General features: G+C 37.5%; 1 protein-coding gene across 1 annotated transcript in view; it reads left to right on the forward strand.

Annotated features, from left to right (window-relative positions):
- The window catches only part of LOC124789746, a 257,297-nt gene extending 250,124 nt beyond the window's left edge, over positions 1-7,173 (forward strand). The window contains exon 21 of the mRNA XM_047257199.1: positions 6,137-7,173. Coding sequence (XP_047113155.1) covers positions 6,137-6,256 — 120 coding nt within the window. The 3' untranslated portion in view covers positions 6,257-7,173. The remainder of the gene's footprint in view (positions 1-6,136) is intronic.
- Positions 7,174-13,833: the final 6,660 nt, after the last annotated feature.

A 13,833-nucleotide genomic window follows, 5' to 3' on the forward strand; every position in this document is an offset into this window, starting at 1 on the left:
ACTCAGATAACCCGGACGGTGTAACACTGTGCCAAGATGTGCTGGCCGTGCACCAAGGCATGTTTAGCCACAGGGTGATCCTCATTACCAACAAACACTGTCTGCCTGTGTCAATTCATGCGAATGGACAGTTTGTTGCTGGTCATTCCCACATAGAATGCGTCACAGTGTAGGCAGGTCAGTTGGTAGATCACGTGGGTGCTTTCACACGTGGCTCTGCCTTTGATCGTGTACACCTTCCAGGTTACAGGACTGGAGTAGGTGGTGGTGGGAGGGTGCATGGGACAGGTTTTACACCGGGGGCGGTTACAAGGGTAGGAGCCAGAGGGTAGGGAAGGTGGTTTGGGGATTTCATAGGGATGAACTAAGAGGTTACGAAGGTTAGGTGGACGGCGGAAAGACACTCTTGGTGGAGTGGGGAGGATTTCATGAAGGATGGATCTCATTTCTGGGCAGGATTTGAGGAAGTCGTATCCCTGCTGGAGAGCCACATTCAGAATCTGATCCAGTCCCGGAAAGTATCCTGTCACAAGTGGGGCACTTTTGTGGTTCTTCTGTGGGAGGTTCTGGGTTTGAGAGGATGAGGAAGTGGCTCTGGTTATTTGCTTCTGTACCAGGTCGGGAGGGTAGTTGCGGGATGCGAAAGCTGTTGTCAGGTTGTTGGTGTAATGCTTCAGGGATTCCGGACTGGAGCAGATGACAAGATGCCACAATATAACAAGGAGCTTACTTCAGCTCTCCTAGAAGGAACAGCAGCCCTCATCCAGAACACCACCACTTTTGCTAGTACTACAGTAGATTTGGTCAATAGGCACCATAGTGCTTATTCTCATGGACTACCCAAACTCCAAGAGCAGGTGAAGATAGATGTGATCTGCTGCAGACCTTGTATACAGCATTGATACAACAAACTGTTGCCATTTAGGTACATGTTTGGGAAAACCAGAGTGTCATTATCTCAAATGTGGCTGCAGACAGACAAGATATTACAATATATTCTCTCAGAAATTTTCAAGTTGCAAATTCTTGATAGACATGGGCTTGGATGCTTTGATGTACCCACTCAAGATGTTAAGAGTTCAAAGACAACCAGCACCACTACAGTTCTCTGCTGCAAACAGCTCGCTAATTAAGATATTCAATGAGAAAACTCTACAACTAGACTTTGGACTCAGCAAGAAGCAGCAGATGAATCAGAGCTAATAATATGAGCAGATTTCCTAGCACATTTCAAGTTATTACCTGACATCAAGAATGATTGTTTGGTCATCCGCACTTCAGGTTTCATTATTAAAGGCACCCCAGGATCTCACATAACGAGAGGTACAAGAATTATCACTAAAAACGTTTTTATAAACTGTTTCAACAGTTCCCAACACTCACTAATGCCACACAATGTAAAGAAATTTTTGAAACACAACATGAGTCATTTGATAAAGAATACTCCAGGTGCTCACCAGTATCTGCACGCCTGCCTAAACAACCACCATATTGCCTGGTAGTAGCTGAGCAGGAATTTGGCAAGCTACTACGAGATGGCTTAATTCAACCCTCTGACAGTCCTTGTCCCCAAAAAAGATAAAACATGGACACTCTATAGTGATGTAGGGCATTAAATGCAAGAGAGTGTGAAATAAGTACCCAGTGCTGAATTTTTGAGAGTAATGGATTATGCAAAAGCTCATATGCAGATTCCAGTAGCAGCAGAGGACATACACTAGACTCTGAACATGTCAGCATGCCTTTTGGGCTTACAAATGCAGCCTAATCGTGACGAAGTTTTTCTTGGGCTACATTTCTGTTTTGCTTACATTGACAATATATTAATTTTTTTCCCTGAACAGCAAGCAGACATGCACAGGAGTTACGACAGGTTTTCAAGTGCCTCAGTGACTATGGTGTAACCACCAATAAGAGGAAAGGTGTGCTAGGACAAAAACAAGTAGCTTTTTTGGAATATTAGGTTACAGCTTCAGGAATTTCACTGTTACCAGGAAATTTGCAGATTATGCCGTGGGTGACACTTCCACCAGTGTATCAATAATTAGTACAATTATTGGGAGTAGTAAATATTTACCATTGAAAACTACCATGGACAACAGAACTACAAGAAATTCTCACAAACAGCGCTCACTGGCACCAGTGCCAAAGAAAAGCACATTTGGTCATCAAAAATGCAGCAGGCTTTCAAGGCAGTGAAAAAAAGTGTAGTCAATGCCAACACTTTTAGCACACCCTGTTCCCTTGATACTTTTAGCAGTTGTGGTAGATGCCTCAAACAGCAGTAGATGCAGTTTTTCAACAGTACAGTAACTTTTCTTGGCAACCCCTGACTGCACACCAGAAAAAATGGAGTGCATATGACAAAGAGGTATTGGCAGTTTTTGGAAGTAATCAGGCTTTTCTGGGTATAATGGAACTAAGGATTTGACTATAGCCCCTGATCATGAAACCCTAAGAACCATTTTGGAGCTGTACAGTGAAAGCAGTTCTCTGAAATAACACTAGCAAACAGACTTTATGGCACAATTCCTGACTAACATATGTCGTATGCCAGGTATAGAGAACTTTGCTACAGGTTGCCTTTCGGGTATAAATAGCATATCACAAAGCATTAATTTTAATGAGTTAGCGATTGCAAAAGGCCATAAAACACAGTTGCGAGGTTTTCTCTCAAGTGGGGAGACAGATCTCTAGTGCAAGTGCGATTGCCTAATTCAGCTCCGAACATTTAGCGTGATGTCTCTCTATAGAAAGACACCTACTACAGGTGACCTACCACAGGCAAGCATTTTGTAGTATTCATGATCTGGCACATCTAGGTGTAAAAAACGTGGCTCATGTTGTGGTATTGTGTTTTGTGTGCTCAGGTATAAACAAAGACTGTAAAAGATGGGCCCAAGAATGTTTGCCCTGCCAAAGGAGTAACATGGGACATCACATCCAGCCACCTTTAGAGAAATTCCACTACCTGTTCACAGTTTACACTTTGGGCAGAACTCGTTCCTATCACTGATATTTCAGCCAAGACAATAGGAAATACATTTTTGAGCACACGGATAACATGTTTTGGTTACCCGTTATGTGTAACAACTGAAAGAGAGAGACAATTTGAGTCAGTTCTGTTGCAGCAGATAGCCTATTTGTGCAGAATGAATCACCATAAAACTACCAGCTAGGCACTGTTACCCACAAATCAGTGCATTGCTGGAAAAATGGCAGAGAACCCTTAAGGCAACTATAATATGCCACAAGGACAAATGGAGGACACAAGCTCTATCACTGGTTTTAGTGGGCTTAGCTACTGCTTACGAGTCTGACATTGACATATCTGTTGCTGAAATGCTATATATATAAGGAATATGTGCGTTCCACCCAATTTCATTGCAGACATGACACCTACAACAATAGGGACTGAAACATTGTCATTGTTTATTGCTTGGTTACTGCAATAGATGTCTCAACTAGGCATACTTCCAAGAACCCGACATGGAACTCAACCAAATTCTGTCCACAAGGACTTAAAATAAGTATACCCTATACTCTGATTGGACATTATCACTACTATTTTAGCCGCTGTATTCAGAGCCTTATGAGATATTAGGCAAAATAAGCTACAGTGGAAAACCCATACTGTTTTCAGTAGGGAGAATAGAGCTAGTATCTACACCTTCTAATGATTCCCAAGCTCCCAACAAGTGATAACGCAAGTACCAACTACTATGAAAGAATCAGTGCAAGCTTGCTTCCACCAGAACATCAACAAACAACCACATGAGAGCAAAAACTGCAAATGCAGACGCATGCAGAACATCATTTGCACTTTAAATATCCATATGTCCCAGGCATTCCACACTTTGTGTCCCCATATTTTACATGAATGAGAAACAATACTTTGCTGTCTGCGGTTATTTAGAGTTCAGTATCTTTTGCATCCTTAGAGATATTTTTGTTTTATTCAAGTGCCTGTAAATGCGCTTCTGATAAGCATGTCTGTTATGTCCCCTCCATTTTGTTTAGTGGTATGGATGTTCAGAGTAAATAGTTCCAATGCAGTGAAGTAAAATTGTGTTTCTGACATTTCTGATTATTTGCTCTGAGTTTCAATATAATATTGTGCATGGCTTTTTAGTGTGCATTAACTGCATTAGGTTAATAGTAGCTTCATACTCATTCTGGTATCTCAGACCTCAGGCACTTAATTCGTGGTTTATAAACAGTGTCTTTTGGACTAATATGTATGTTGTTTTTGACTGGTTACTTCTGTTAGTTCTTAGTGCTTTCCATAACATCTTTCAGAGATTTCCTAAGTTTTCTAGTACATTTGATACTGACATATTTTTGATCCTCACAGTGAGCACCTGTTTGTGTTTAGTTGTCAAAGTCCTTTTGTAGTATGTCATAAAACTCTCTCTTCATAAAAATCTCTTATTACAACTGTCCTTCATGAACATCATTGCAGAAGTTACCAAGTACATTTTTTTCCAGTTTGAGATTAGCTGGTAGGTTGTGTCCCCATGTTTTACATGAGATATTTTTGGTTTTACTTCATTGCATGTAAATTTGTTTCTTATAAGCATATCTGTTGTGTGTCGCAACCCCTCCCCATTTTGTTTAGTAGTATGGATGTTCATAGTAAATAGTTTCAGGTGGAAGATGTAGTCATTTTTGAGTTTCATAATTCTGTTGTCTATGAAACGATTATGGTATGTATAAATAATGTTTCACAGTCTATCTCTATGTACCATATGTTTATTTCCTTCTTTGATGTCATACACATTTCGGAATTAAAACTGTATTCTCCAGTGCTGCAAAACACCGTTCACCAACACTGCATTCTTCTTTCCAAGTGTGTCTATATCAGTTGTTTACCTTATGTTTAAAAATACAAGACAACTGTTACTTTTGCTAGAATAATGTACCAATAAAATTAAAGCAAAAGTATCTGGTAGTTATGGTTCTGAATATTGAATATCTGCTCACTGGTGGTGACAGTGAATATTCATTGGGTAATCAGAGGTAATATTATAAATTAAAAAATTGTGAGGCAGTTGCTGGCTAGTACTTACCTTTATGAGACAAAACTTGTAGTATTGCTGATAGAAACACACAAAATTAAAAGGGACACAATACCTAGCTTTTAAAACTAACAGTTTCTTCATTAGTGAGAGGAGAGGGAGGTTAATAGGGAAGGGCAGGTCACTCAAAGCCCCAGTAAAGAGGGACCCACCTATAGTGAGGATGTAGAAGGAATTATTAGTTCTGAAAGCTAGGTGTTGTGTCACATTTACACATGTCTATCAATGCCGCTACACATTTCATCTTGTGAAGATAAGCAATAGCTTGTTTTCTTGGTTGAATATTCCTTTCATATACCATAATTATTATAAATTTCTTTTTTAGGCATGGTTTCACTTGGTGCATCAAACTCATGAAAGTAACAATATAGATTGTTACTTACCATATAGTGGAGATGTTGAGTAACAGATAGGCACAACAAAAAGACTGTCAAACAAGTAAGCTTTCAGCCATAATGGCCTTCATCAGAATTAGACAACAAGTGCACGTGCTCTCTGACACACACACACACACACACACACACACACACACACACACACTGAAACACAACTCTCTCACACACACATGACTGTTCTGGCTGCCGACGCCAGGCTGACTGTGTGTGAAATGCTCTTTTTGGAATTTCCCACTCTCATTTATCAAAATAAAGATAAAATCGGCATTTGATTTCCAATTTCAATATATCTAACTGACTGAATGAAGCACTGGAAGAATACATTTTGACTACATTGCCATCCCGTCCCAAATAGTTAAATTTGTTATGAAGGAAATTTAGAAATATTAGCTGACTAATTCTATGATAACAAGAAAGAAATTCCCCCTGTTGTAATAGTCATTCTGCAAACAAATTATATCAACCTTTTTTATTCCTCTTCCTAATGTTTTGTGGCCTTATGAATAGTTTTTAAAACTCATAAAATATCACTTGTTCCATGTATCTAGAGTATGGCAGTGTCTTTTATACATCAAAGCAGTAGGAAGAGCTTTTAACTTTATAATAATGGTGTATAAATGTTTCAAAGTATTTTTAACATTCATTGTTGAACTTTTTTTTCAGACTGATAACATGTGGAAATCGTTGATAACAAATGCTGTGGAGAGAAAATGCTTTAAAACAGTCTTACCCACAATGAGTGACACAGATATCTTAAGTTTAATTATGAGCACTCCTCACTGATGAACATACATCTCATCTGTGGTTTTAATCAACTTTCTTGCTGTATTTTTTATGTGTTGTTCCAAAGTAAGACATGGAGCTGCATTACTGTGCGGGAATATGACAAACTAATACTATTTTAAACTGTTGAGTTCCTAATCTCACAAAATAAGTGAAGCAACTGCTGCAGTGTTGAGTTTGTTTTAACCATTGTTTCAGAACAATAATTGGACCTTGAAGTTTGCCGTATGTTTTAATATAAGAGCTATAATTTGGAAATTTGCTGGAAGTATTTCATCATTATGATTAACAATTTGTTTTTAATGTTTAACAATGAACACTACATTATTTTTATATCATTGTACATCAAGTTTTATTACCATTGAGTGCCATAAAAATATACTTCTCATAACTTTTGTGTCATATTAAATTTGTAAAACAAATTTTGTATGATAACCAGCAAGTTTCTTTACCTGATGTAAATATGATATACCTGTAGCCCACTTAAGAAGTGCACATCATGAAAGACTGAAAGCTTGTTATTGTTATTATTATTATTATTAATACTGTTATTTAGAGCTGCCCTACCACTATATGTACGTATATTATTTTTTATAAAGCTGAAGCCTTTGAGACACTGAGATTGATGTTCCTTGTTGTTAATACCATGTAACACAGAAAATTTCCTGACTTTCTGTGGAGTTGTACTTTCAAGCTCAGATATTGTAGCTTGCAATGTGCTGAATGATGTGTGAAAACTTCATCATCATTACCTTTTCATTTCTCCATTTGAAAAGTGTTACGTTTTTTGTTCTACTTTTGTACTATTGCTTGAACAGTTTATGTATAAAATTACATGTTCAAGGTTCTGATTCTGGCCATATCATAGGCCATTGTTGTACATACTACAACATTGTATATAATCATTTTTTATTTTTTGGAAGAATACATATATTTATTGGTAATGTGTGCTTCACTTACTTCAGAACCATATAACTGCCAAATGAAATGGTAAAAAAGGATACCTTTATCGACTCCAGCATCATACGCTGCAAATAATGTAACATCACAGCCAACGAATATGTGTGTATACTCCATAATTTCACAAATAACTGCAACACCATAAAATTATTTATATTCTAATATCAAACAGCCTCACTAGAAATTCATCAACACAGTACAACTTTTCTCTGTGCCCCATCCTTTAATTCGTGACCTTATTAACACTTTTCTGATAAAATGCTTTCATCCTTGGATTACAGCAGTCTGTAAGTGGCCAGCTTTGTTGGATTATAACTGTCAAAGGGCATAGCTTGTGCATCATCAGGGCACAGGCTTCCTAAGCTGCTGATGCCATTACTATGTAATCCACCTTTGCTGTAGAAAGTGTTTGCATAATTTAAGCAGTACTGCATTTATGGAACAGATAAGAGTAGCTAATGCAGGACCTCCCATCTACAGGATCATTACCTTGTCAGAATCACAGTATCAAGTTGTTTTTGTGCAAACTTCTTTAGTGAAATATAGTTGGAGATCCTTGTTACCCAGAAGATATTTTATAATTCTTTTTACACCAATACCAGTTGTTATTTTCTAAGTCATTTCAGTGTTGACTTGTATACAGCATATGAAATATCGGAGCTTGTTAGTTGTACATCGTGTAGCAGACATAATGCAGCTTGCCTCAAGGGGGGGTGTTGTCACTTCTTTCAGTAGGGTGTTTATCATATTTTGCTTCCCAATACTTTACTGATATTCTTCCTTTGATCAACCGTAATCACACGTTTCTCATGATTTCTGGTTATGTTCATTCCAATACATTGCTTCACTTGGCCAATAACTTTCACGCATAACTTCTCTTTCAGCTTTTCCTTGATTTCCAGTTTGTTTCATGGGCATTTAGCAAAAATTGGTAATCATCTTTCCACACTTGTGAGGATAACATCACTGATTTGTCAACAAAATAATATACTCAAGCATCAGTTCTAGACATTTTGAATGCTATTTCAAGCAGTATCCTACTTTATTTCAGAATCCGTTGTCAGCTAACCTGCTTCAGATTGTGCAGAGGCTTGTTTCACAAATATATTTGGACACCTTTCGAGTACCTCTCTGTTGTAATGTATAAATTTTGGTGTCACTGTACCCATGTAAAAATACACTGTATCATCCCAATCTATGACTTTTTCTTCATCTGCCACAGTAAATCTTTTAACTGATAAGTAGACTTCCTCATAATCAGCTCCTTTTTCATTGATCTTCATTTCAAATACACACATAAAAGATAAAACACTTTTTCATGTGTAATATATAACATTGAACAATATTATGTAAAGGTATAGATTGTTACCTGCTATAAAGATGACACATTGGGTTGCTGCAGGGACAGTGAAAAGACTGTTGCACACTGAAGTTTCAGCCAAAGCCTTCTTCAGAAAAGAAAGGAAACACACACACACACACACACACACACACACACACACACACACACACACTGTAATGATTCATGTTGAATGTTGCTCAACTTAAGTTTCTTCTGCCTGGTCCATTGATGAATGGATGGGAAATTTTCATGCTTCACATTAATTGACATCCAAACTGCACACTCGTCATGTAAACAAAACATGGACAGACTTCACTGATCTCGTTGACTTCCAAGAGTAACTTCCAAACTCAATTAAAAAACAACAACTAACTCACAGCCTCGCTGCATCGCTTTATATAGAATTTTAACAATAACTTCCAAAATAAAGTATTATTAATTTTGTACAATTTTGATGTTACAATTAAAATTTACAATTAAAATTTACAAAACGTAAAGAAACTGATGTTACAGTTGAATAAGGCATAAAATACAATATTCAATGACAATCTTTTATAGTAATATCTATAGTTTTCCATAAGAAAATCATTCTGAACTTTAATTACAATAATGTCTCTCATATTATTTTAGTTACGTAATTAATTACAGTTTGGATTTGGTTACTAACATGAAATGGTAGTACAGAGCTCGTGCTTTATCAGATTAAATACATAGAATGAACGAATAAGGCTTCAGATTCTGGAAATTGCAAAACTGTGAGATGTAACAATTGGAAAGTTAATTAGAAATGTAATTAAAAGAATATTAATTACAGAGGAAGACAAAAATAGATAACAAATGAAAATACTTTGCTTAGTAACAACTTTTAAGCTGTTTTTCAAGATAGTGAGGTCTAAGGTTACTGGAGTTTTAGATTACAATTTTGTTAATTAGAAGCATTGGTTTTTCATGCTAACATCTCTGCAGTCTCTAGTTATTTGTTTCTAAGGACTTATTACTTCAATTTCTTGATTAGTTACTTAATTTAGTATATGTACATAATTTTATCAATGACTACAATCCACCAATAATTACGACAATGCACGTCCTTCTAGAACATTTCACATGCCTTCACAATGAATATCAAGTTTTTTTATCAAATAGGACAATGATATATATATATCACACATACAAGGCCTTAGGAAGCACTGAATTGTCTGATAACTATCCGGATGCATATTAAAATAAGGGTGGAATCGGACATTTCATATGAGTCCTGGGGGAGGCTGTACCGTTCTCTCTCTCTCTCTCTCTCTCTCTCTCTTTCTCTTTCTCTATCCACACACACACACACACACACACACACACACACACACACACATTCACACTAGCAGGCACACCTCATGCGCGCTCAGCTGCTCGTTCTGCGTGCTCTGTCATAATGAACATGTTTTATTTTTCATCAACTGGTGGAGGATCATTCAGCAGTTGACATATCATCAGTTATAATCTAAGACCCCATTTCTCTTTCACCCTGTACTGGACAGTCTCTTTTCATGTACGTAAGCTATAATTTCATATTGGTGAATCTATTGATGTTCTCCCCATGGCAATATCATTGTTAGCTGACTGGCATGTAACATAGTCATTCACACTTGAGGTGAAAGTATCATCATCTTTTGAAGAATTCATAACGTGTGTATTTTTCAACATTCTCTTCTAATTTCTTCTGTTTATTTTCTTAAGATGGTTCATTGTTCCTCTTGGATGCCCAACATAGGTAATATACATTACAGATTTGTATGTTTTCTGATAAAACACCATGTTTCTGTCATTATTGATGTTGTATGTATCAAGATCAGTCAGGCAATGTCCTTAGGGTACACACACTATAAATAACAAATACCAATTTCCTGGACATGAAGTTCCATTTTTGGCACTTCTCCTCAGGAATTAATGCCATAATTTGCAAACAAAAAATTTTCATATGTGGTAAATCGAGCTTCTTGCCTCACCATACCTGCAAAGCATTCTTTCCATCAATTGCTTTGGTATGTGGCTACTGTGAAACAGGTAGTTGTTTCTGTCGTCTCTGCCCAGAACTATTTTGGTAAACAAGCATCAAACAACATACACTGAGGTGAGTATACAGTGTTCGTCTAATCTTACTGCCTTATGTATTCTAGACATTCTCAGATTTTTTTTATTTTTTACAGTACTCCTTACCATTGCCTGAGTGAATGAATTTAATTTTCTTCTGCATTTCATTCTGCTCCAGGGTTTTGCTACAAAATAAATACTGTGTATTTCCTTCATATTTTTTATGTGCAAACAGCTGTATTAATTGCTTTCCACTAGTGGCAATTGATTTCAGACCATGTGACTTCATCCTCAGGCACCTGAATACCAATACAAATGTGTTGGAATTCCCTTTTGATGGCAAAAATTCGTCCAACAGCTGCAGCTGACGTCGGCTTTGTCTCCAAAAATTAAGCTTTGTGTGAGTTGCATCATGTGTATAAAATATTAATACAAAGTCAATTATGTGTTGTCAAAATAGCAATTCAGATATAAAGTACAAAGAAGCGCTTTATACAGAGTGGCGCACATAAAACCGACCCCTGCACTGGAAGGAATATGAATGAAGAACATCGAAGTACATCATTGCTTTCTTAAATTTTTATTGTACAGTTTCATTATTAACTGTGTAATTAACAGTTTAAGTAATAGATTTACTTTTATTAGTTTAATAAGCATATTTCAGGAAGGAATTTAAAGTCTGTGTTCAAAATGTTCTCCGCCAGCATCCAAGCAAAGATGTGCACGTCGAAGCATGTTAAGGAAATCACTTTTCACTACTCTTTGAGGAATGTTCGAAATTTCTTGACACATATTGTTTTTTAATGTGTCAAGTGTTCTGGGATTGTTGCAGTAGACTCTAGCCTTTAGAAATCCCCTGAGGTAAAAGTCACATGGTAACAAGTCAGGAGAACGGGGTGGCCACAAGCCCTTACTAATGGTCTTCTCTTCTGTAAAATCAGTATGCATACATTACAGACGTGCCAACTCTCCCAATTTAAGTGGGAGACTCCCGATTTTTCCTTCTTCCTTCCGATCTCCTGACCGTGAAGACCAATATCCCTATTTTCAGAGCAGTTTCAATGCTTTCCTTACTATTTGAAAATCCCATTCCTTTGATATATTGGTGGATGACAAGGTATGGCTGCTACTTGTCTATGTTAACTTGGACGATTCGTGTGGTGGCTGTCGGGAGTGGCAGGAGGCGTAGCTCGCGCTTCGTATCAACAAGGAAGTAAGGAACTTATCGTTGGCAGGTTCGGACACAAATGAATATCTATCAACTAGTGCCAATTTCCTCTGCTTCTGGTAGCACAGTCATAAAGTTATCGTGGACAAGGAGTAGTTGATAGTCGTTCCGAGCAAAGTGATTAGCGTTGTTGTGTCTACAGGGCAGTGTTGCCAAGTTGGGGGATTTCCCCCTAAATTTAGGGGGAATTAAGCTGCCTAGGGGGAAAGTTAGAGGGATAAATGTTTCAGGGGGGAAAATATTTAGGGTTACTACCCTCCCCTCCCCACTCGACAATTTCATTCTTGACTCCCTTTTACCGCCCCCCCCCTTTCGCTCGCTTACCCGACAGTGTGGTAAATTATTAGGGGAATTTGAAGTGCAATATAGGGGGAAACGGTGCGCCAGGGTTGGCATCGCTGCTACAAGACCATTGTCTTCTCGGTTCTGCTGCGCGATTTGTGTACTCTGCAGTAGTTGTTGGCTGCATATCTTGGAGGTGTTGATTATTTTTCGTGCAGAATGGCGAAGAAATACGATGCAGTGTTCAGAAACGTGTATAAGGAAGAGTTTCCGTGTTTAAGTGAATCGAGGAAGGGACAAACTTACACATTTTGTAGTGTATGTAGATGTGACTTTTCAGTGGTCATGGTGGGAAATGTTACATACTTAAACATGTGCAAACTAAAAAACACAAGGAGAGTGTCCATTGTGTAGAATGGAACAAAAAACTTAACTTGTCGTGTAAACCCCAAAATGTAGATTCTGTGACGAATGCTGAGGCTTTATTTACCTCATTTATTGTAGAGCATAACTTGACTATAAACTGTGCCATTCACGCTGGGCCTTTGTTTCCCTAAACGTTTCCCAATTCTGAAATTGCGAAACAATGTGGGTGCGCCAGAACAGAAACAACCACTATCCTTATGGAAAAAAAAAAAAAAAAAAAAGAAGCGAAAATTATTATGCACTTGCAGTCGTATCCATTCGCTATTGCTACTGACGGTAGTAATAAAACGGACTTTATGTTATATCCTATTATCCTATCGTTCTTCAGCCCTGAACTCTGTAAAATTCAAAATTGCCTTCTCTCTGTGCCTAATTTAAAAGGAGATGCCACTGGAGTTAATATTGCTGATCTTCTACTTCCAACTTTACGAGTATTCCGTATTCCATTAAAAAACTGTCTTGCTTTTGGTGCTGATAATGCTCCTGTAATGGTAGGGCTAAAAAGGGTGTGGCAGGATGTTTGAAGCAAGAAATTGCTAACTTAATCATTGTAGGCTGTTCTTGTCACCTAATTAATCTTGCTGCTGAGAAGGGGGCGGCATATTTGCCTTTAAACGTTGACAAAAATATTATTGAAATAGTTTATTATTTGGAAAGGAGTGCAAAGAGGAAAGAAAAATTTAGAAAGCTTCAAACTTTACATGACACAGAAATGAGGAAAATTCTGAAACATGTGCCTACACAATGGTTATCGTTGAAAAGATGTTTAGATAGGATTTTGGAGCAGTGTGACCCTTTGGTTAGTTTGTTCAAAAGTGAAATTGTAAGTTAGGATTCTGAAGTGGAAACATTGAAGAATTATAAAATTCCAAAACATACTCAAAATGTAGATGCATCTACTTCATATCACAAGTCCAAGCACTGTGATAAGATTTCACCACACTCTTCACTTAAAAGAAAAACCCAATCATCAGTTTCACAGAAAACCATTGACACTGTGGACCATGCTTTATCACGTGAGGAACGATTGTTCATGTTACTGTCATCAAATTTACATAAATCTTTATGCTTTTTCCTTTCAAGTTTTATGCCTATCTTTGAGAGCCCAAATGTAGCTCTTCAGACAAGTGCCCCACATATCCACTCATTGAGGTCAATTTTGGAGGAACTACTGAAGAGTGTGATGGCAAGATTTGTGAGACCACTCATTATTAAAACCTCCAGCTCTCTTATTGATGTAGAATATCACACTCCAGCAAA

Source organism: Schistocerca piceifrons, chromosome 3 (genome assembly GCF_021461385.2).
Source record: "Schistocerca piceifrons isolate TAMUIC-IGC-003096 chromosome 3, iqSchPice1.1, whole genome shotgun sequence".
In the NCBI taxonomy this organism is placed as follows: domain Eukaryota; kingdom Metazoa; phylum Arthropoda; class Insecta; order Orthoptera; family Acrididae; genus Schistocerca; species Schistocerca piceifrons.